We start from the raw sequence: 23,701 nt of genomic DNA, 5'->3' as shown, positions 1-23,701 counted from the left end.
CCACCACACTCATGTGGGGATTCAAACTCATGAGCACAAATGGATTGAGCTGCCCAAAGTGCCACAAATGACTGCTGCTGATCTTATATGCTTGTTTGGCAGCACTGGAGGGCTTTCAGCTATAAAAAATAAAAATTACGAGACATTTACTCACATTCAAATGTTAAGATGCGAAAAGCAGCAAACTGCAAAAACTGGCCACAATTATTAATATAAAAAAATCCATCTGGACAAGATTCTAACTGCTTCAAACAACTGAAAATAAAGTAAAACATATTTTGTTTGCTATAAATTATAATGTTCTACAGTAGTTTTCAGGAAAGATACATCTCAAAATAGGCTTGGATGTAATAATCAGTGAGTACGTTTACATGGACACCAATAATTCGATTTTAATGCAACCATGTTACCCATGTAAACAGCAATTTTTTATTAATTTAATCAGATTAAGGTCATAATTGATCTAAAGAGAAATCGAATTAAGACGTGTGGAGTATGCCGATTCTAGTCGCATTATTGAAGTGCAGTACAGGCATGTAAACACCTTAATCGAATTATTACCGTCATGGAGGACTTTTCGCTGCGTTTTGTGACAGGATAGTCCACACACACACACACACACACACACACACACACGGCTGTTTGACACAATAGGGTTTGACATTCTTTGCACCTCCCCAATCAGTGCAGACCACAGACACCTGCATTGTGAAATGCTGAGTTTTCTTTTTTTTCTTCCATTCAGCATGCGGTATGAACTTCCATTAAAACAACTCTTCCAGCAGTTCAGAGTTCCAATATCTTGTTTGTCACGGAGGGCGTGCATGAAATGTTTGTGAATGAAAGTGAAAGTGCCAAACTACAGTTAAAGTTGATAAAATAAAAATGAAACACCTGAAATTGCATGAAACTCCAGAGGAAATGCAGATAGCGCGGTGAAGTTAATCAAATTATGTGCTTTAACATGTAAAACTGGACCATGAAAGTTACACTCAAAAAGCAACTCATGTAAACACCTTAGTCTTATTATTCTCACAATCAGATTAAAGCGAATAATTTGATTACTGATGTTCATGTAAACATAGTCACTGTTAACTTGACATACCCTGTACCTTGTCTCACAGAGTGATTTAGTGTTTAAGTGACATCTGCTAAACTACTACCATGTAATTTTAGCAGCTCAGCAGTGACGCCGAATTATAGGCTTTCAGTCATAACCAAAGTGCTGCATATAAAAAGATGTGAAGGGTGCAAAAATTTCATATTCAATAATACTTTCAGGAAAATGTGTTGAAATTCATACCGTGTATCCTGCAATTACAAGCGACAGAAACACAAAACCTATATTTGGCATGAATATGAAGGTTTGACTTTGAAGTCATTACAAATGTTGACCTCAGACGGATCATAAGGGTGCAATAAAGCCGTGCTATTCTCTCTAGAGCAGTGGTTCCCAACTGGTTTGGCCATGGGACCCATATTTTCCCATGGTCATTAAGTCACAAAGATATTTTTTTTCTCTCTCTTGCTCACAAGTGCCACCACACTTTATTTAACATACACATTACACATTTGAGTTGAACACGAAAGAAGATATTCTAAAAACTGCTGATTGCTGGGACTCACTGACTTCTATAGTATTTTTTCCTACTATGGAAGTCAATGGAAAATGAGAACATTTATTCATTCATTTTCCTTCAGCTTAGTCCCTTTATTTATCAGGGGTCACCACAGCAGAATGAACCGGCAACTTATTCAGCATACGTTTTATGCAGCGGATGCCCTTTTGGCTGCAACCCACTACTGGGAAACATCCATACCCGCATATTCACACACATAGACTACAGCCAATTTAGTTAATTCAATTAATCTCGCATGTCTTTGGACTTATGGGAAAACCAGAAGCACTTAGAGGAAACCAACACTAACATGGGGAGAACATGCAAACTCCACATACTGTAGAAATGCAGTCGGGACTCGAACCAGTGACCTTCTTGCTGTGAGGCGACAGTGCTAATCACTGAGCCACTGTGTTGTGCCAAAATGAGAACATGAGGAAGAATAAACAATGAAGTAATAAAAAGTTTTTGTGAGAATGTCCATTTTTAATAGGAGTACCAAACTGGTTTCCTTAGATGAAAGACATTTTCCGTAATGAATAACAAAAACGCTGTGCTTGTGTTAGCTTTATTTATTAATTTACAGAAACTGAAAGAACATTTGTATAATAAGTATACAATTACAAACAGCAAACAAATAAATATATAAATTAAATACGATTTTAGTTTTAATACATGATAAAAATTCAAAAAAAAATTTCCTGATGTCAAAATGAAATGGAAAAGTCCCTTTAAGGCAAGTCATTTCACGGCAGCCATCTTTGAACCGCCTTTCGGGAAACATTAAATTCTCCAAAATTGCTTGCCAAGCTTACAATTAAATTTCATATTAGGAATCACCAATAAAATTAAACAATAACTGTCTCTTTAGTTTCATTTCTAAATCACACAAGATCTCCAGAACCTCACGTCTGGTCCAAGCCCCTCCCCCCGGAGAATTGTCAGTCAATATCGATCGATGATTAGCTCCTGTACAGGAAGGCAGGGCTTCATTCGCCATATTGACAGTTTCCCCCATTCAAAACTATAGGAGTGACATGTCTTGTGTATTCTATAGTCTTAGTTAATACTCTGTTTGGTAATCACTTTCAAAAATATACAATATTTCTATCTTAACCAGGCTAAAGCAAAGTACTGTGCCATTGAAAGCAACTGGATTTGAGGATTCCCATGCTGGAATCTCAAAACTTGCATGTAAACAGCCTTCAGGACAGCAAGAACCACATCTGACACGAGACTCAGACGTCAAATGTCTTTCAAAATTAAAGTCGTGCATCTGAATTACACTCCGCGACCCACCCAGAATGCTTCTGCGACCCATTTTTGAGTCATAACTAGGGCCAGACGGAATCTGCGGACATTTTTTGCTATTTCTGTGGAGAATTTTGCTAAAAATCTGCAAATATCTGCGGAATAATTTTGGGAGTATCATAACTAAAAACTTAATATATAATATAAAAAATATGATCTTTTTAACTTGTATTTAATGTTTAAAATGCAGATCCAATTAGATTCACTTTATTTGGTAAACAAGGCAAGTCTCTCATATAATATATCCACTAAAAGACAGAAAATATTACTGTACAAACTGTATTGTACATAAATCATATGAACATTTTCATACTAGTCAATAACATTACTGCAATTAATTTTAAAACTGAATAAATATAGATTTACACACATTTACACAGTAAATAAACAGAAATAATGATGGGCTAAAAATCTGCGGAATTCTGCGGAAAATCTGCGGAATTCTGCGCGCGCAGCTTCCGTGAGGGCCAAGTCATAACCCACCAGTTGAGAAACACTGCTTCTAGAGGAGAACATAATTACTTAGATCCTGCTCTCATTTTGTCCCACACCCCTTGCTGATGAAAAGCGAACTCGCAGATTGATGCTTTGCTTAATATTTAGTAGATGGGCAGAGTTTACTTTTCAGCCTGACTGCTTTCAGTGAAGCACTTCATTTAGACAGCATAAATATTTCACAGAGCGTCATTAATTATTTGAACCCCGGATGCACAATCGATGCGTTTCCATTAATTACAGTTTATTCAAAATTCATATTCGTCTGCCCACTCATTTATATATTTACACAAACAAATTACACTGTTAGACATGTACGCCCATTTCCTTGATATACTGGCTCGCGCTTCCCTGATAAAATGTCACAGCCATTAGAGCTGCGATTTCTGCCGAGTCTGTATTCATGCAAACAGTCCCCGAGTCCTGACCATAAGACACTCTAACGATGGTGGAAGGACAGTTTTAAAAGCCCTGTCTGACCTAGCAGCAGCCTTTACATTCAAAAAGCTCAGGTGTGATTTTAATTGTAGTTCCCAATTTGATATTTGCCCTTTTGGATAGTAGGTGGTTTATAGACGACAAGGACGAGCATTATATATGTTGTATGGAAATGGGAATGGGGGATCATTTAAATTGGATAGATGGCTTTTATCTGCGTGTCCTTCCAGTGCATGAGACATTAAATCACTATGAGCCTGCTGCATCTATGAAGACGAAGAACACGGTGAAGGGCAAGGTATGAATGCAGTAAACCTCAGTCATGTGAACGCTCCAGAAAACATGCTTCTAGATGTGCACATATGGTGTACTGACATAATGATCCACCGCTACATAATGCTACAAGGAAAGCATTACTTAAAAAGCATAACCCGAGAAAGAAGTGCCATTTCATTACAGCTTCACTGCTCAATTGAAACTACTATCAAAAATAATTAAATGCTATGCTTAACCAAAGATTCAGAGTAGGTGTGCAGCCCTACTCTGAATCTTTGGTTAGGCATAGCATTTATATAGAAAAAATCTGAGATTCTTTTTCTGCGATAAATATTACGGTATGAATACAGTTTCAAGATATTTTGAATAGCGCTATTTGATGGCTTTCTGGGTAGTCTAACACAGTGGTCCTCAACCACCGGGCCGTGGATCAATTGGTACCAGGCCGCACAAGAAATCATTAATTATTTTCTTTTATTTATTATCTAAGTCTCAACTATCTTTTATTTTGAAAAATGACCATCAGTTACATCTTGAGCGCACAAATTAAAACCCACAAACAGCAAAATGAGCAAGAAACAGACGTCTTTAGAAAGTTTCTTTGCTAAGGGGAAAAGGCCCAGTGAAGAACCCGCTAACTGCTAAGGAACAGATCCGTAACCCATTTGTCAACAAACCAGGTGAATCCACCATGGCTGTGCAAGAAGATCAACTGTTGGAGATCCCAAATGGCGGCAACCTTTTAGGGGCCGTTCGCGTATATAGTGTCTTTTCTAGAGTTCACACAAGTTTGTTGTTTCTAATGGAGGTGTGCAGCTTGTGATCAGCTTCAGCATGTGTGGAATACACATTTCAGTAAGACTAATTATCTCAGACAAACACAGAATACCCAAAACACTGCAGTGCTTTGTAATTTTTTCCATAAATAAAACTTGTATCAGAGTGACAGAAATGTTTTGTCAGCTGGTCTTCCTCTGAGAAAACGGTTGATGGTCGCCTATCAACCTACGAAGCACCGGCCCTCCCCCACGCCCCGGTCCACAGTAAAATTGTCAAGCGTTGACCGGTCCGCAGTGATGAAAAAGGTTGAGGACTACTAGTCTAACAGTTTTCATGTACAGAAGAAGAATAATCATGATGCAAAAAAAGCTTTTCTTACTTTGTTTTGTCTCATTTCCAGACCAAATATAAAAAAAGTTCTTAGAGCAAGTACAATTATTTTAATAAGAAATGAATCAAAACTAAGAGTTTTCCCATTAAAATTATCTGCCAGTGGGGTAAGTAAAATAATCTTGTTTTCATTTTGAAATGTAGATATTTGGACTGAAAACAAGTTAAAGAAAAGTTTTTGGAGTTTTTTTTTTCTTAAAACATATGTCCGTAAAAATTATAATCTGTAGCTCCTGTTCAACTATAATAGGATGGTTGATATAACTATAACACATTGTGATATCGATGCTAAAATGATATATTGTGCAGCCCTAATTCAGAGGAAATATTAAGCAACAAAAATGCCAACAAGAGGGTCAGAAATCGAGAGGATATCTAAAATGTTTATTATAGACCGATTAGCTATGCATGCATACGTTGCATAAAATGTTAGGTATTTGCTGTAAAGTTATTCCCCCTCAGTTCATCCAAGAGATCATTTATTTTCTTCAGTAGAATAAAGATGATTTTCAGAAAGAAAGAAAAAAAACTATGGTATTTGGTAATTTCTTAAAATTCAAAATCAACAGCTACTAGCACTTTAAGAGTCAATAAAACCAAACATTTATAGGCAAAACAAAATTAATGTGGCATACATTGAGGTCAAAAATGGTTGGTCTATGAAAGAAATTACATATTATCGACAACATTATTACCAAGAATTAACAGTCTCAGTCTTGAGTACTTCATTGTTAAGAGCTAATATTCATATTTTTTGCCGGTATGTTGTTGTTGTTGCTGCTGCTTCCCTAAAATGGCCATAGCTGTTGACATGCTTTTTATGAATCACCAAGGACTCTTTGTCTTCATTTTTCTACTGATACGTGAAGAATAAAAAAAAACTCATCAACATTTTGCATGGCCTGAGGATAAGTACTGTAATAAGCAAATTATCATTACGGGTGAACTATTACTTTAATGCCTCCATGGACAGTTATGTGTCTTTATCGCACTTCTGCATTTGACAAAAAATTAAATGAGCTTTCATTTTTTTTTCTTTATGGACTAAAAAATCTAAAATGATTAATATTGTAAAAGTTAAACAAATAAAAGATTGAGAATATAAGACTTGTGTACAAATGTACAATTTGATCACATGCTGAAATAACTACAATACAATGGCTACAATGTAACACCAACCAGTATTTTAAATAAAAGTTTGATTTATTTTGGAAAAATACCATTCTCTGTGTGTCTCCGAGTCTAAGTGTGGACAATAAACTGAAGCATGCGCGTCATGGTTTTGCCAAGTACAATGTGATCCTGGATTAACATCTACAGTATGTTGATCCTGGAACATCATTTTTGTTTGAAAATGTAATCCACACCTATTCCCTACCCCTAAACCCAACCATAACTGTAAATAATTCCCAAAATTAGAGGGCAATAATAGTTGGATAACAATCATGTAAAAGTGCATAAACGGTAAGCCTAAACTTAAGCTAAACTCTAAACGTATCCCTTAATTCTGATTGGAATGTTGTTCCAGTATCAACATAGATGTTAATCCAGGAACATGTCCTACTTGGTAAAATCAGGTTGGTGCAAAAGCATACGAATTCCACATTATGGGGCATATGATAGAAATATCAACATATGATTCTGTGTTTACTGCGAACTACGAAATGTAGCTATTAATTTTTAATACAGTTGAGTTTGCTTTTTAGTGCAGTTTGACCCTGGATGTCAGTCTGAATCCATTTTACTTATGATGCATCATTAAACGAGTACAGTTCTGGTCAAGCTACTCACAAACTTTTTTTTATGACATGAACTGAATATTTGATGACACAGTGTTTTATACGTTTAAGAAAAGTACTGAAATTGAGTTATCAAATATTTCCCTAAATCACTAAATACAAAAACATATAAAACAAAGAAAAAGAAATATATTTCAGCCACTGGCTTAATGTGTAATGTGATACTGTAAAGCACTTCAAGGTGAGAGTGTTATTACCCAGAGGGTTTTCCATTTGATCTAGCTTTCTCCTGTTGTCTTACTGCTGCGTAAGCTAAATCTCACCTGGCCCATCAGCTGACCCAGTGCTCCGACCCTCATTCTAAATATATATGGATGTGAGAGTATGTTCCAAGGTAACAGCTTAAGATGTCTACAAAAATTGTCTCTTTAAAGGATTTTTGAGATTTTATGCACTGCTATAAAATCTGTCCACTCATCCTTGTTTATATGCATAAGCCTCTGACCTCATGCATATCAATATGCCCATTTTGGACATTGCATTTCTATGATAAATGATAATATAATCTCTATGGCAAATTTCATTTGAGAGCCTTTAATATTGGTAACCTTTGGGTCAGGGTAGAAACAATGCATATATTTTAACATGAGTCAAGCAAAACTGTTTTTCATGATCTGCCAAAGGCTACAACAGTAAGTGTTGCCATGGGGTGTCTAATTGGTTGCTTATGATTCAAAGGTAGATTAACCTCTAAATGAACATATTATGCTTTGGGCTTGAACAGAGAATCATTAAGTAAACTGGATGTTATGTGAATAATTAACAGTCTGAAATTAGAAAATAAGGCTAAAATCTTATGTAAAAGCACTGTTGAAGATATAGAAATCTAATTTCATGTTTAAAAGAGTTCAAAATAATTTTATGTTTATGACCTACTTCATCCTACTGGATCAAACACATTGTAAAACAATAACAGAATATTCCAGAACTCTTTTGTCCTCTTTCAGATCTATGACTCCTAGATGCAGCATCAAAAAGCACTAGAATTAACATGACCCTTGGTGTAGGTGCAGGTTAAATCAACAAAGAAGCTGCTGAGGATGCTCCTGGGACGGATAAGAAGAATGTAGCATCAGTGAGAGGCGGGTGAAGCCCACTGTAGGTCGGACTCAGAAATACTTTACCGCTGGAACAAAAGAAAAGGGCACTTATGATCGAAACTTGGAGCATGCAGTAAAGAGAGAGCAAAAATGGCTTGAGGCACTCCAAAAAAAAACAGTGATTTTACACATCTTAAAGCAGATCGCAGAAAGTGTGCATGTGTAATGTGGAAGCTAGTCAAGCTGAAAGAAGAAACCAATCAATAAATGCCACCAGAGATGATCAAAGTTTGGTTTCTCCCCCCACACTTACTGCTTCTTTTGATCTTCTGTTATTTACTCCTACACAATCACGCAACAGCAACTACACTTAACTTACTGTCCAAAGTCTCAATTAAACGAAAGGAAAATAAACTGTTCATGCATTTCTATTTATATGATTGAGAATAAGTGATCAGAAGGAGGTTACATAAAACCCAGCAAAACTGTTTAGAGGCTTTACTCAGAGAAAACTGTTCTTCTTTAAGCTGCACTTTCGAACTTTAATATTACTTTTCTGATGCCTTAGGAAGGCCTGCAGACTGTACTTTACTGCATACAGAGGTAAATAAATCTGTAAATGAAAGGAAGAACACTTTGGATATTTCACGGTACACTTTAATGTGTGTGGATAAAACAATTTACTGGAGGACAGAGAGTGATATTCTTGCTGAGCAGACACAGATAAATCTTGCAAACCTAACAACTGCCTGGGCAAAAGGGACTCTATCATAAAACCAGCTTATAAAATGCTCATTTGGTCTGTGCCATCTGTAAACACTGACAGGGAAAAGGTTCCTGAACCAGAAAACACAAAGTATAGAAGAGTTCTGCAACAAATCAATGTTGAAAAAATCCTAAGGATTTTTCCATTGGCTTTTGGATTATTACAGAAAATAAACCGTGTAATCAAAAAGTTAACATTTCTTAAACAGCTTCTCTACATTTTTAAGGCAATATACAACTGGAAAAAGTAAAAAGCAAAGGTTAGGCTACTGCATGACTTCACAGTTAACATTAATAAGCTTTTAACAAATATTTTAATCTTGTGAAAACGTTAAGTTAGAATAGTTTGAAACACATCTAGTACTAAATAAATACAATGTTGTGCAAGCAGACTAGTGAGTGAATGTCCCAGAAAACCTATATAGTCTCATTTAGCTACTTGTTAGCAACTGCCTTTTTCAAGACTCTTTTAAAAAAAAAAACTCAGGAATGCTTGTTAACCACAGGACCTATTTTAGGCATTTCATCACAAACCAATTGACTTCCAGGTGATGTTCTTGTTTCCAGGTTTAAGGACTCATTCTAGTCCAATTTCTGAAACATTAAACTCATTTATTACAGCAAGACCTGTGTGGCAGTGTAAACCACATTTCTCACAGTTATATAACACAACACAATGATCTAAAAACAGTGCAGTGTGCTTGTATGATCTTTTTATTTGTTTGAAATTAGAAATTTCACAAGAAGATATCTTCATACCAGTAACTAAACCTACAGTACTGTGCAACAACATATGCTATTTCCAATAAAACAGAGGTGAGAAATATATAATCTTCATTAAGCCACTAACAACTGACATCATTTTTGAAAGTGCACTTTTTACTTTCAAATTCGCAATCTAGTAATTGGCAATACTGACTGCACATTTGTCAGATATTTGCTCCTGTCAGCTCTCCTGTTTTTCCTAGGATTATCCTGTAATCTCCCACCATCATCACATTGAAGTTTTTCCCATATTTCTCCAGTATTATTAATCTTTCGATGAAGGGTGGCCATGAACATCATCAAAGAGCCGATCCTACCTTGATTCACCAAAGGATGCCCCTTGCTCTGAAATGTACGCTCTGGGGTTTGGGTGAGTGTACACTGTGTGCACGCATGTGCGTGTACAAACAAACAGATATAATAATATGTAAAAAATTTCCATTTTGGTGTGTTTTATTTTAAACACACATAAATTTGTCTTAAATGAGCATAAAGTGTTTTTAAAGCAATTAAATGTGTCTGTTATAGATCTGTGCATTCTGAAAAGTGACACCTCTGTTATTTAATGCAAGCAAACAAAATCTAAATCATTTGCTGCTCTTTACGCAGAATATATATTTAAATTATTCAGTGAAGAAAAAAGTTCATTAGATTTGATAACTTGATTAGATTTCTGTATAATAGCCTTTTATTTTTAATAGGCTAAACTGTTTAATTTATTTTCAGCTTTTTTTCTAATGTATGCTATTTAGGCCCAATCACAATTCTATTTTTGTACCCCTACCCCGTCCCCTTGGCCCTTAAAACCGAGTGTGAAGGGGAAGGGCTTCAAAATGTACCCCTAAAAAATGAGACACCACTACAGCACCTGCACATGCCATTATATGTTATTGCGATATCTTGCTTCATATGAGATCAGACGATGGCGACTGCTGTAGTTATTCCAGTTGTGTTATTTTTTTATAATTATCTTCAGGAAATCACTGAAAGCATATATTATGTTATCATAACGATCTAATGTGGCAATAAGATCGTAACTATACTGCGCATTTACACGGTGGCCATATTCATCTATGTAAACATACAAAAAACAACATTAACATTATAGCAGACACGGTAAAAGCTCATTCCCAGCCACTAGACTTTTCAGACAGCGTATTCGAGTGTCAGAGTGTCAGAATGCTGTGGGACTGCTACACAGGAGTTATTATTAGGAATTATAGATAGCGAAATTTAGCAGTTTTTGTTTCAGCATTTTTTCAAAGCATGACGGTAACACACGAACCTGGTTATGAATATCTTAAAACATGTGCTTGTTTGTTGTAAATTCGTAATAACTTCCGGGTGCAGCAATCCTGCCGTTATGGCTGGTGTATTCTGGGAAATTTTCTTACCTCTTGGTTTCGAGTGTGGTTCAAAAAATCTTTGTTCGAAGGGCTATTCAACCCTTCCCCTTAGCCCTATGCCTTCAAGCTAAAGAGAATTGGGACACCCAATAAGGGTGATGGCTAAGGGGAAGGGCTAAGGGGTAGAATTGGGCTTGGGCCTTATTCTATCCTTTGTAATTCATTTTTTAAAACATATTACTGACCGTTTCAACTATTTATTTACAATGAAACAGCTCCAGATGAACAGATTTAGGAATTTGGGGCATTTTTGGAATTAATAATAATAATAAATTAAATAATTAAATAAAATATATATTTTCACATTCCAAAGTTGACAGATATGGATATTTGTCAATGTCAATGACATGTCTTGATCTGCTGCATATGAAATCTTCTAGGTGTTGTCAGTCATCAAGTGATAAGTAAAGTCTCACCCTTGCTGCACTGTATGAAACTCTACATTTTGTGTTGTAAAGTGCAGCAAACCTACTACACTTTCAGAAATAAAGATAAGAGAGCTGTCTACGGGGTGGTTAATTTTTAAAAGTACACATTTCTGCTGAAATTGTCAATTTTGGTATCTTAAAAGAACATATTAGTACCCAAACAGTATGCAAACTCAGTGACAGCTTTTGGACCTTTATGTTTGACCATGTATGAATAGGAAAATAGTTCACCCAAAAATGAAGACCTTACTTGTTTGTTTGTAGTTATGTTAAACACACAAAGATATTTTGAAGGAAGCTGAACCTTTGACTTCCATATTTGTTTTTTCTAATATGAATTTAATGGTTTTCAGCTATCTTCAAAATATCAGAAGAAAGAAAGGTTTGGGATCTCTCAATGGTTTGGGACCACTTAAGGGTAAGTAAACATTTTCACCTTGTGTAAATACTTGGGTCTCCACACAATTAAAAGTCAAGTCAAATATTTGGGTTAAGGGTGTGGGATAACTGAAATCTGAACTGAAACCTCCAGATTTTATCCGCAATGCCATGTACAGACTAAGTGTACATTATTAAAGATAAGAAGGCCTTTTATTCTCTAGTCAATGCAAAAAAATGGTAAATATTCATATTAACCTTGGGGTCAAAACATATTGTGCATCTCAAAAGAGAATAACAACATGCTTTTCCACTTTCCTGACACGCAGCTCTTTTGTTGATGTTGAACTTGAAGTTAGTCATTTAATTTAAATAGTGTAGCTTTCTGCATCTTTTATTATAAAACATTTTAACATACTAGTCATTGGGGTGATTTGTGTACAAAGTATTTATTGTGTTCTTTTTACAGAAGTTTGCATTTAAATACATTTATTACAATGTCATATTTGCTTGTTGCCTGTACAGCACAATTCACTTTACAACAGAGCAGTGAGTTTTGTTGCTCTTTCTTGACTGCTTCATTTTTAAATAACTAATACACTGTCCTTCAATATATTGTTTCAATTAATCATTGTACTATTGGCCTTATAAAAGGGAGCTAGTGTAATATATGACATTTTCAACACACATTTATAAAAATTATGCAAAAATCCCAGAAACAACCAAAATATATTTTTTTTCATTATTGCACAATTCTACTCTAACTGCAGCAATATAAATTTTTATCAATACAATATTTGACAATATCTAGCGTACATAATCACGTGTGAGGATGTTATCAGAATTAGAGCTGCGCGATAATGAAAAAATTTAACATTGCGATATTTGATTTTGATTTGATTTTTTTGCAATAAATATTGCGATATGATTACAATTTCACCAGACTTAATATCTCTATTTAAAAAAGAATTTATAATGTTAGATCAATTGGGATGATTTTGCAGTGGAAGTGCATGTATATAAAATCTAATAAACAATCTTTACAATTTTTAGGGTCCCCCAACACATTTTCGTTGTTGTCTGTGCTATTTCCAGTCCATTTCAGTATTTGCATGTGTTGTGAGTATTTTCATGCACGTGTTTATTCAGAGATTGATGAATTAATGTTTACCATTCGCATCTCCATAAAATCTAATAAACAATCTATACATTTTTAGGGTCCCCCGACACATTTTCGTTGTGGTCTGTGTTATTTGCAGTGCATTTCTGTATTTGCATGTGTTGTGAGTATTTTCATGTATAACTAAAAATACAATCAATCAAGAAAAAGATACAATAACATACAGTGATTTAACATGAGTCTAACAGTATTCAAGTACAGTAACTAAATGATAAAAATAAAAATAATTCAATAAAATAAATCATAGTTAAGGCCACAAAAGGTTCAATTTCTTTTACCTGAATGCTTTTAAAACCATTATACAATCACAGGCATCAAAAACACATGCAAATGATAAATTATAACACAAACTCAACATTGCAATACCCTGCGATATGACTATTGCAAATGATCACATTGCGATATTGATGCTGAAACGATATATCGTGCAGCCCTAATCGGAAGCAATCTTGCAAGTGTTGCAAAATGTGTTAAAATATCTGTGCCCAGATATTATCTTGCATCTTCAAGCATAAGCTTATTGGAATAAAGGAGATATGAATGACAGCAATGCTCAATTTAAAACATTATTTCTATATCTCTTGAATATGGGTAAGTTTAAAGCATGTTTTTTACAGCTTGACATGATTAAACAATTTGACTATGCGCTTCACTGATTATTCTGAAGGTGGGAGAGAGGAGATGAAAAAGAGAATGAAGCCTGATGGCAGATGAAGTTAAATTCACTCCTCACTGTCCAAAAACTAAATATTTACACACAGCCCCCAGCTGAAGAAATACACAGTGAAATGCAGTCACAGCAGGCTCATTTTTTGCACACACACAAGTGTGGCTATGAGGAAATAATAACGCTCAAGGTTACACTCTCTAGGTACTTTTACTTACCACATTTATTCCATCTCTGGAGGCCATATATGAGAATTATTTTTCTTTCACAAAAAAAAACAGGGATCATTCATGTAATTTCCTTATTTACCAGTGTTGATCCTATTAGAGCCTAATAGCAGTTTCAAGTAGAGAATCGTACTTTGGCAAAACAAGAAGGTGGTGCTTTTTTACTGACTCTCATCTGTGAGTGTTCAGTCATTTGGTTTCATTTAAATGTAAATTTGAGCAGTCAGCAGCACTGCATTGGCACAGCGTTAGCAGACGCGAGCCGGTGATGGATTTTTATAACTGCGAGGAAAATGCACAGAACCTGTGTCGCTTCCAGATTTGGCTGCTTTCTCTCAATGAGTAGTCCACTAGTGGAGTTTGGCGCCTAGACAACTGCACTTCTAAAATTAGATTGTTGCTGCTAAAACACTGTAAGTGTGTGTGTGTGTGTGTGTGTGTGTGTGTGTGTGTGTGTGTGTGTGTGTGTGTGTGTGTGTGTGTGTGTGTGTGTGTGTAGATAGATAGATAGATAGATAGATAGATAGATAGATAGATAGATAGATAGATAGATAGATAGATAGATAGATAGATAGATAGATAGATAGATAGATAGATAGATAGATAGATATGTATATGCAGCATTATACATTCAGAATAAATCCCGCAGCATAAGGCAAACTAATATTTAAATGTGCAGATCTAATAAAGCTACAGCAAGTTTATGGTCAGTAAAAATTCAGCAAAAGTTCACGTAATGTATAGCCTAATAAAATTGAACAAGTAAATAGATATTGGCTTCAAAGAAAGTGCATAAGGCCAATTGAAGTCTATTTAATATGCAAAAATTAAGTGCATATCTTGACAAGTCTGTTAGTTCAACTTTGCGAGAAAAAAATTGAAAATTGAAAAATTGAGAAAAACATTTATGACATTTAAATAAATTATTCTATTCTAACTAAATACAAAAGTCCAAAGTACAAGCATCTAAAATTGATTTGGCAATCATTGTGCCAACTTTTCCAACAGCAGGAATGATTAAGCAGGGTGCTCCACAAACTAAAACTTTAAGATTATTCGTGGAGTTATATTCTAGCTCCGTCTTTTTACAAACTTATGCTGATAGACATTCATTTACTCTCATGTCAATGCAATCTGTGCCACCTTCTGCTAAGGAAAAAAAAGAAAGCTAACCATCGCGTGCCTTTATGTGGGATCCACGGGGCACACACGCTCGAGTGGATGCATTGAGAACCCTTTTAAAAATTCATATAGGCCCCATTGGGCTCGCTGAGAGCAGTGTAGCACGCAAGAGGTCTCAGTTCCTGACCCTTGACGTGAGTAGCACTCATTGTGAAGATATGATGCTTATCCACATTGATTTCAGAACAGCTAAATCTCACAAGCTTTGAGACATCTCAGGCAAGAATAACAAGCTGCTTTGACTTAAAACCTGACCTTTTAGAGAGCTTATAAAGGCTTAAGTCTTTCAGGACAACTGGATAATTGTAAATAAGTAAGTAAATAAGTAAATAAATAAATTTTTCATGGTGATTGCAAAGATTAATTAATGATCAAAAATTTATTTACACCGCACTTAACATTGTAGTATATTTAAATTAATTTAATAAAAGGTTTTTAATAAGCACGGGAACCCTGGAATAATAACACTAAATAATAAATCAATCTTAAAAAATCTAAATTGCAACACCACACACTAAAAAATGTTTTTTGCTACTTGTTCAATCCACTTAAACTTGTAAAAAGAACTAAGTTAATTTAATCGATTTGTGTTGGGAACACATGAAGCAATTGTGTGGAACCCAGCATTTTTTACAGTGCGACTGATAAAATATTCTTTTAAACTACTGTGATATTTGTTGTAACAATAGAAATGGCTGTCTAAGGCAGTGTTTCCCAACCGTGTTCCTGAAGGCACACCAACAGTACACATTTTCATCCTCTCCCTATTCAAACACACCTGAATTAACTCCTGATGACATTAGAAGAGACTACAAAACCTTAAGTTAACGGATCAGATAAGGGAGACATCCAAAATATGTATTGTTGGTGTGCCTCCAGGAACAGGGTTGAGAAACACTGGTCTAAACAATGCTAATAAAAATACCCATGGCTTTTGTAAACTGCTGTTTATTTTGAATTGTCCAATAAAAAAAAATGTAAATGTAATGTTGCCTATAAATACAAAAATTCAAAATTCATGATTACACAACAGCTTTCATTGAGCATAGGAGTCTATCAGCTTCATCCTAATCTACACAAGACAAGCGTAAGGAAAATATTGCTGAACACTGCATTTTCACTACACTCCATAAATATCTAGCTCGAGTCGAAGATATGCGCTCAAACTCTGATTTCAGCACAGGCTTAAATGACTTATTTTTCATTTAAGCGTGAATTTAACAACATTGAGTACACAAGAACCGCATGGTCTCCTGTTGAACATGGACTTTATATTAAAAAATCCCGCACCAGTTTCACATTTCTTCAGTTTCATTTGTTCCCCCAACAATCTCGAAATAGTGGAAAAATTACTGTTTGCTTTAAGAACTGATTTGTTACAAACTTTCCACTCCACTGCCAGTCACCTCAATGTTTACATCCTACCACAATCCATAAAAACGACGAATATACAGCCACAACTGCAATTATACATACTTAGTATCAATTAACGCATATTAAAAACGCTCTGTCTACTGTTTAAACAGTAAACTCGAACTCGTGCACGACAGCGCGCGCGCGATGCACGAAATCAAACAGGTCTCAGGAGATTCTATATCCAGTATAAAAGTTTAACTAATGATAAATGGGGATTTAGTGCGCTCATAACATTCTAAATTTCACACCATATTTTCTCCAACACGCAGCCCTTACCTCGACCGCTGGCGTGCGGTGCACAGAGTGCGAGAACCGTGATGATCTCCAAAAAGAGCCGTGCTCTCTTCCTGGTACTTCCCATTTCTGTTCAGTTTCTCTCAGTCATTTTAAGGGCTGATTGCGTCCATTTTTATCATGTTGTGACAGCTCCTTATTTTTTGCTCTAGCGGTCTCTTTCACTTTAATGGTCTGACTTGTTTCTGGACGATCTGCAGACATCATCATTCCGGCGCGCTGAACTTCAGGCACCGCGCCTGCTTGTGCCCAGCTATAGAGCCTCGTTCTAGTGCACTCAGACTCGCAGGTGCCGCTCGCATACTGGCCGAAGCAGCCAATGGCGCGCCGCGGTGGGCGGAGACAAACTCACCACAAGCATCAGCACCAGTCAGGTGGGAATATTCGTCCTGGCAGTGGTTTATAATAGAATATTGATGGAGCTTTTTGTGTGCGTATTCTGGAATCTGACCCTTGTGCATAAAAAAGTCTGTCAAAAATTATCATAAAAGTGTAATATTTCAACATCTTTTATACACGTGAACTGATATAGCTTACCAAAATCAGTCCAGATGATAATTACCAAAAATGTATTAATAAAAAAAAATTACAGAATGATTATATAAAGTCACAGTTGTTGTTTTTATGTATATAAAAACATATACTATAATTTTTATTACACTCTTGGACAAGTCAAAAATCAGTATACTGTATAATCAGTTTATAGTAGGATATTTGATTACTTTTAATGGCATTCCATTCACAAAAACAGGATACACATATAAACAAACTCTGATATCCAAACTAACGCACATACATAATTATAATTGCATCATTTAAATTCATTAGGTTCTCAAAAACAGAAAACCGATCTAAGGTGAAAGGGGTGATTTTACAGTTAAATTTGTTGCCTACAAAATGGGAGCCTAGAATGTGCAGTATGATTTATTGCTTAAATGGCAATGGGATAAAATATTGTTATTTTAAGGACCTTTTTTTGTCCTGGGGGTCCTTAACAGTTTTTGCCTAGTGTAAAATAGACTTATGAAAGGAAATGGGGATTTAATACAAATTCATTTAAAATACATGGTTTGACAAATGTATGCATTTAGCATTAACAACCAAAATGATCACACACAAAAAAAAAAAACATTTCAAGAGTTAACACTTAGATATTGCTTAATAATATTAGCAGGTTTGACATGCTGTCACGGGAGAGTATGGAACCCTGAGCTTCGAGATAATTGAGCATAGGGTGGATGGGGTGAGGGGGGGGGATTCTTCAAAAAATGAAGATGAGGGAGTAATGCTAGTCGGCCTATTTATAGTGAGTTTGGAATGATCAGATTGGCTTACTAATGATTACAGATGAGAGATCAGCAACGATCAATCATATTACATACTTCTCTCAAAATTAGTTTGTGAAACTTCACATAATAAGTGAAAATGTCCCTAAACACAAAGGCTAATAGGGAGAAATGTTGTTTTAAAATAAGTTTAAAAAAGAAAAGAAAGAAAGAAAGAAAGAAAGAAAGAAAGAAAGAAAGAAAGAAAGAAAGAAAGAAAGAAAAAATAATTTATTGTATTTTATGTTTGTACACTTTCTATACATGTGAAAATGTGTAATTTATGTAAGATACTTCAACTAAAGTTTTTGTGGGAATCTGGTCTTTAAGCACACATTAATTAAGCAATATCATATAAAAACAAGATTTCCCTTTTACCAATTATCAGCACAACTGTGATTCAGTTAGGCAGAAGTGTGCAGATAACAAACTTAGTTGTTTCAATTTTAAGCACTGCACCATGATTTTTAATGAATTTAAATAGCTCTATCACATTCCAAAACCTTCACTCTCTCTGTTCCTTATTGGTGAAATGTTGCCAATGTTACAGAAACCATTACATTTTAAAGAAGCAGCTGAAGACATTCCTAAATGCAATTACACTCTTGTTTCCTAATCTGATTGTTTAATAAACCTTGCATTGTGTATTGTGATGGTTGTCTCTTTGATAAAGTGCTTTGCACTTCTTTTACAAATTGCTTTAGTAAGAGCATCTGATAAATGCTGAATGTAAATGTAAAGAATCCATAAATACTAACTCACAAGGAAGGATCTAACAAAATACTAACAAAAACTGGCTAAATATTAGCTTTATTTCTTATTATCTGCCAACAAAAACAAGTCAAAAGTTTATAGTGATCAGCCAACAACTTTTTTGCACAGTATTGTAGTATACTATTAATGAAAGCAATGTGAAAAAATTCATAAGGCTTTGTAGACAAATTTAAGGACCAGAATGAACTGATGCATTTATGGCACTTTTACACAGGCTAATAAATGAAGTCTTCCAATGGTTGATTGTTTGCTTTTTACTGCATTGAGCAAGCAATTTATTCAGTAAATAGCAGCATGCCAAAATCTACAGAACTCCTTAACACAAAATAACATATTGTAAATACACATATAACATTAAAGGGTGGGTAATAGAGCACGCTGTATTGGAACAAAGTGCAAACATGTTTTCACGCTATAGATTCACAATAATGCAATAATCTCCCCTTTAGTTAGATACAGGCACTGAGTAAGAAACAATTTACATATCCAATAGACATAAATGATGCACCTGAGGGGGCAATATTACATTCGAGATAGCAATTCAAATGTATAATGTGAATAACCTTTCATGGTGGGCGGCATTTAGAAACATCGCATTTTTCTCTAAACTGAGTTATGCAAAAAAAGGAATATTATGCACTGTTTGTTTTCAACCAGAGGAAAACCGCATTAGAAAGTTGGATGAAAAACAGTCTCATGATTTTCAGAGCTATGAGCACTGTTTTTGTACAAGTTGTTTGTATATACAATACTTCAAGGCCAGTTTTTATATAAGAAATGTTTGAGATAAAGCTAAAAGTCTGTATATTCAAATTGACATGTTCAAAATTTCTGCAAGTATATTACATTTTAGTCTATTCATGTGTTTAAAAACTTGCTAAATGCACAAACACAGAGTCAATTTCATGGCTTAATAATGGTCCTTATATAATCACGCAGCTCCATGTCTATTTTCTGCATCGATGTACACAACCAAGAGTAAGTGAAGCTATAAATATCTTCCATAAAACCTTATTAATAATTAAGAGTCTTCACAACATAGGCCTATTGTTCCTGGCAGTAATAGTACATGCTTAATAGCATAAAACAGATGAAAGACTAATTTGTTATATAATTGAAAATTCAGTATAGTTGCTGTTGTATAAGTTCACCTGAGTCCTGCAGTTGAAGACAGTCTTTTGTCTTTTTTCTCTGTTACATTTGATTGTCTGTGCACTGATAGTTTCCAGCAGTTTCTGAAAAGTCTTTGTTTCTCCTCAGCATTTATGGTAAGCTGAAATTTAATCTTTCAGAAGATGCATTACCGAGTATTATTCACCATTTGTATCACAATTTAAAGATGAATGGGACACCAGAAAGCAATGCTTCCATGAGCATGAAACAGAGAAGAATAGCTGGGGTTACAGGGGTCATTTTCCATCATTAAACCGATACACCTGAAGACATAAATATATGAATCAGACTGTTTCATTTGAAAGTTTCTTACGGGACACAGAGAGAGTTCTTCTGACTGGCCCACGTTGCTACTTTTTTGCATGAGCTTCACCAAAACATTACAGTAAAGTAAAAAAGCACATGGAATGCATCAAATGAGCCGTGGGCAATATATTCAGGAAGGGAGAAATTTTAATGAGCACAGAGGCAGTGTTTTTGGCAGTCTTCTCATTCATCAAATATATGCACAGAAAGTTTCCTATTTTTATTGCTGATACAAAACAACTGTTCTTCGCAATGCCTTAATACTTGATATCGCTTTAGATGATGCAAAAAGGGTGATGTGTGTCTTTTCATTCAGCAAACTTCAGCATTCGTTCAGCAAACTTGGTATACATATTAGTTGTTATGTAGTTTTGTGTAGCTGAGGATATCAACTGACACAGTACCTTTTATAAACTCAAAAAATAACTCATTGGACGAACTCAATTTAACTAAGTACTGTATATAAACAATTAAATGCAATTGAGTTGGTCCAACATGATTTTATCAAATAAAAGTTAATACATTTGTATTTTTATTTAACATAAACTCAAAGGTCTCCCAATATCATATATGCCTATTACTTGTCGTACATTTAGAAGTCTATTAGTTTTATTTGAAGTTATCCTAAATGAAAAATTTTAAGCATATTTTATGAGTTACACATACAGTTGATTGAGACTTATCTCAGAACAAATTTTAGGACAGTTATTGCTCAATGAGCAAAGCAACAACCCCATTGTTGCTAATTGAGCATGGGTGCTTTTGCAAGGTGGTAATCTCAAAACTCTAAGCATTACATAAAAATCTTCTAAATCTTCAAACTAAAAAGAAGATTAATCTTTAACAAGTCTTTCTATTAACTTTAAATTCTAAAACTAAATTTCTAAAACTTTCAAATTCGTTTTTGAACTCAAATGGTTTGTTGCAATCTCTTTCCTCAAACTGTTTAAGTTACCCTACCTTTTTGGGTTTTACAGTGCAAATATTATTGTGAATATTCCATATAAAATCACTAAACTAATGTGTATTCTAATCTCATATGTAAATCATATAAATCATTAATGGTTGTATAGCCTAATTTACAGAAGGCTATTTATTATAATAATAATTATCATTATTATTATTATTATTATTATTACTATTATTATTATCATTAGTATTATTATTATTATTATTATTATTATTATTATTATTATTATTATTATTATTATTATTATTATGTAGGATATTGTTTATTTTATTTTATTTTTTAGAAAAGTCTATTTTACAATTTGACATAATCAAGCCACAGATACATTTCTTAATAAATAACCTACTATAAATTAAAAAGCATTAACGTATGCACATTCTTTGGAGACGTAATGCAAATTCCGTTTTTAAATAATAGGTCACCTATAGCTTTCGTCATGAGACATGGCTGTGTTAAGAATGTCATAAATGTTTTCAAAGTACACTATGAAGGGAGCACAATTGTCAATATGAAGATCGCTAAAACTGAACAGTAAAAAAATACTTTGAAAGCGAATTACACCTAAGAATCAGAATCAGAATCAGTTTTATTGCCAAGTGTGCTTCACACACACAAGGAATTTGTTTTGGCTACAGAAGCTTCCAGTGTACATAAAGTGACAAGTGACAACACAAAATAAATCTGAAAAAATAAAATAATAATAATAAAAAAATTATGAACATTAAACAGATGCGGTTAGTGAAGAAACCTGGATGTTGAGTTGTATGTACAGATTGTTATAAATATACAGGTTATAAGGTGCTGTGTACAAGTGCGAATGTAGAGAGTATTGCATTGTATATTGATATAAGGTGCTGTGTACAAGTGCGTATGAGAAAGTATTGCACATATTTATTGCACAGTAGGGGAATATTTAACTGTTCATAAGGTAGACAGCCTGAGGAAAGAAACTTTTCCTGTGTCTGGCTGTTTTTGTGCTTGGTGCTCTGAAGCGCCGACCAGACGGTAACAGTTCGAACAGGTAGTGTGCTGGGTGTGAGGCGTCCAGAGTGATTTTGCGAGCCCTTTTACTCACTCTGGAAGAGTACAGTTCTTGAAGTGTAGGAAGGGTTGTGCCAGTGATTCGTTCAGCAGTCCGGACTATTCGCTGTAGTCTACGGAGGTCGGTTTTGGCAGCTGAGCCGAACCAGACGGTGATTGAAGTGCAGAGGATGGATTGGATGACAGCTGAGTAGAACTGTACGAGCAGCTCCTGTGGCAGGTTGAACTTCCTCAGCTGACGAAGGAAGTACAGTCTCTGCTGGGCTTTCTTCACAATAGAGTCTATGTGAGTGTCCCACTTCAGATCCTGAGAGATGGTGGTGCCCAGGAACCTGAATGACTCTACTGCAGCCACAGTGCTGTTCATGATGGTGAGTGGGGGGAGTGCAGGGGGGTTTCTCCTGAAGTCCACTATCATCTCCACTGTTTTTAGCGTGTTCAGCTCCAGGTTGTTGTATCTGCACCATAACGCCAGCCGCTCCACCTCCTGTCTGTATGCAGACTCGTCACCATTCTGGATGAGGCCGATAACAGTAGTGTCGTCTGCAAACTTAATGAGTTTGATGGAGGGGTCTTTTGCAGTGCAGTCGTTGGTGTACAGAGAGAAGAGCAGTGGAGAAAGAACACATCCCTGGGGGCACCAGTGCTGATGGTGCGGCTGTCGGATGTGATGTGAAGAGAGCTGACTTTAATGTTTTTTTATAATCATTCCGAGTTTAAATGTTGAAATGTTCGAGACGAATAGGGCATATGGCAGGTAACTGGGAATAGAACACAGCCAGGAACTATGCTTCTAACTACAGCTCGAGAGGTGTAGTTGCAAGCGTACAAGTTTGCGATGCAGTTTAAGGATTGATTTGGGAAACGCCAAATCAACAAACTATGTTTGTAATGACAGAACTTGCGACCTTAGTTGGCTAACGATGGTTTTCGGAAATGCACCCCAGGTAGTTGGACCAAGACAATTCCTTCATGTTGTCCCAACACAAAACGCTTAAGTTAACTTAATGATTTACTAATTTAGGTGGACTCAACATAAAACAAATAAATTGGCCAAAGAAATTACAGGAAATTGTGTTGTTTCAGCTCATTTTAAACAGGTAGTTTGATCAAGAAGCAGTAATTTTTTGAGTGTATAAATTAAACTGAAATATGTTTGTGTATGATTTCAATCCACCATCTGCTTAACAGTTAGGAAGCTAAATATATATTAAGTTACGGACACCAGAGACTGGAATACATCATGGATAGACAGC

The 23,701-nt window shown here is 35.2% G+C and overlaps 1 protein-coding gene across 1 annotated transcript in view; it reads right to left on the bottom strand.

Annotated features, from left to right (window-relative positions):
• unc5db (unc-5 netrin receptor Db) overlaps window positions 1-17,102 on the bottom strand; it is a 261,505-nt gene extending 244,403 nt beyond the window's left edge. Inside the window, exon 1 of the mRNA XM_056457840.1 lies at window positions 16,839-17,102. Coding sequence (XP_056313815.1) covers window positions 16,839-16,923 — 85 coding nt within the window. The 5' untranslated portion in view covers window positions 16,924-17,102. The remainder of the gene's footprint in view (window positions 1-16,838) is intronic.
• Between the last annotated feature and the right edge of the window lie 6,599 nt (window positions 17,103-23,701).

The sequence above is a fragment of the Danio aesculapii genome, chromosome 5 (genome assembly GCF_903798145.1).
Source record: "Danio aesculapii chromosome 5, fDanAes4.1, whole genome shotgun sequence".
Classification (NCBI taxonomy): Eukaryota; Metazoa; Chordata; class Actinopteri; order Cypriniformes; family Danionidae; genus Danio; species Danio aesculapii.
Note: the sequence above shows the minus strand (reverse complement) of the source record. Positions and strands in the feature narration are given on the sequence as shown.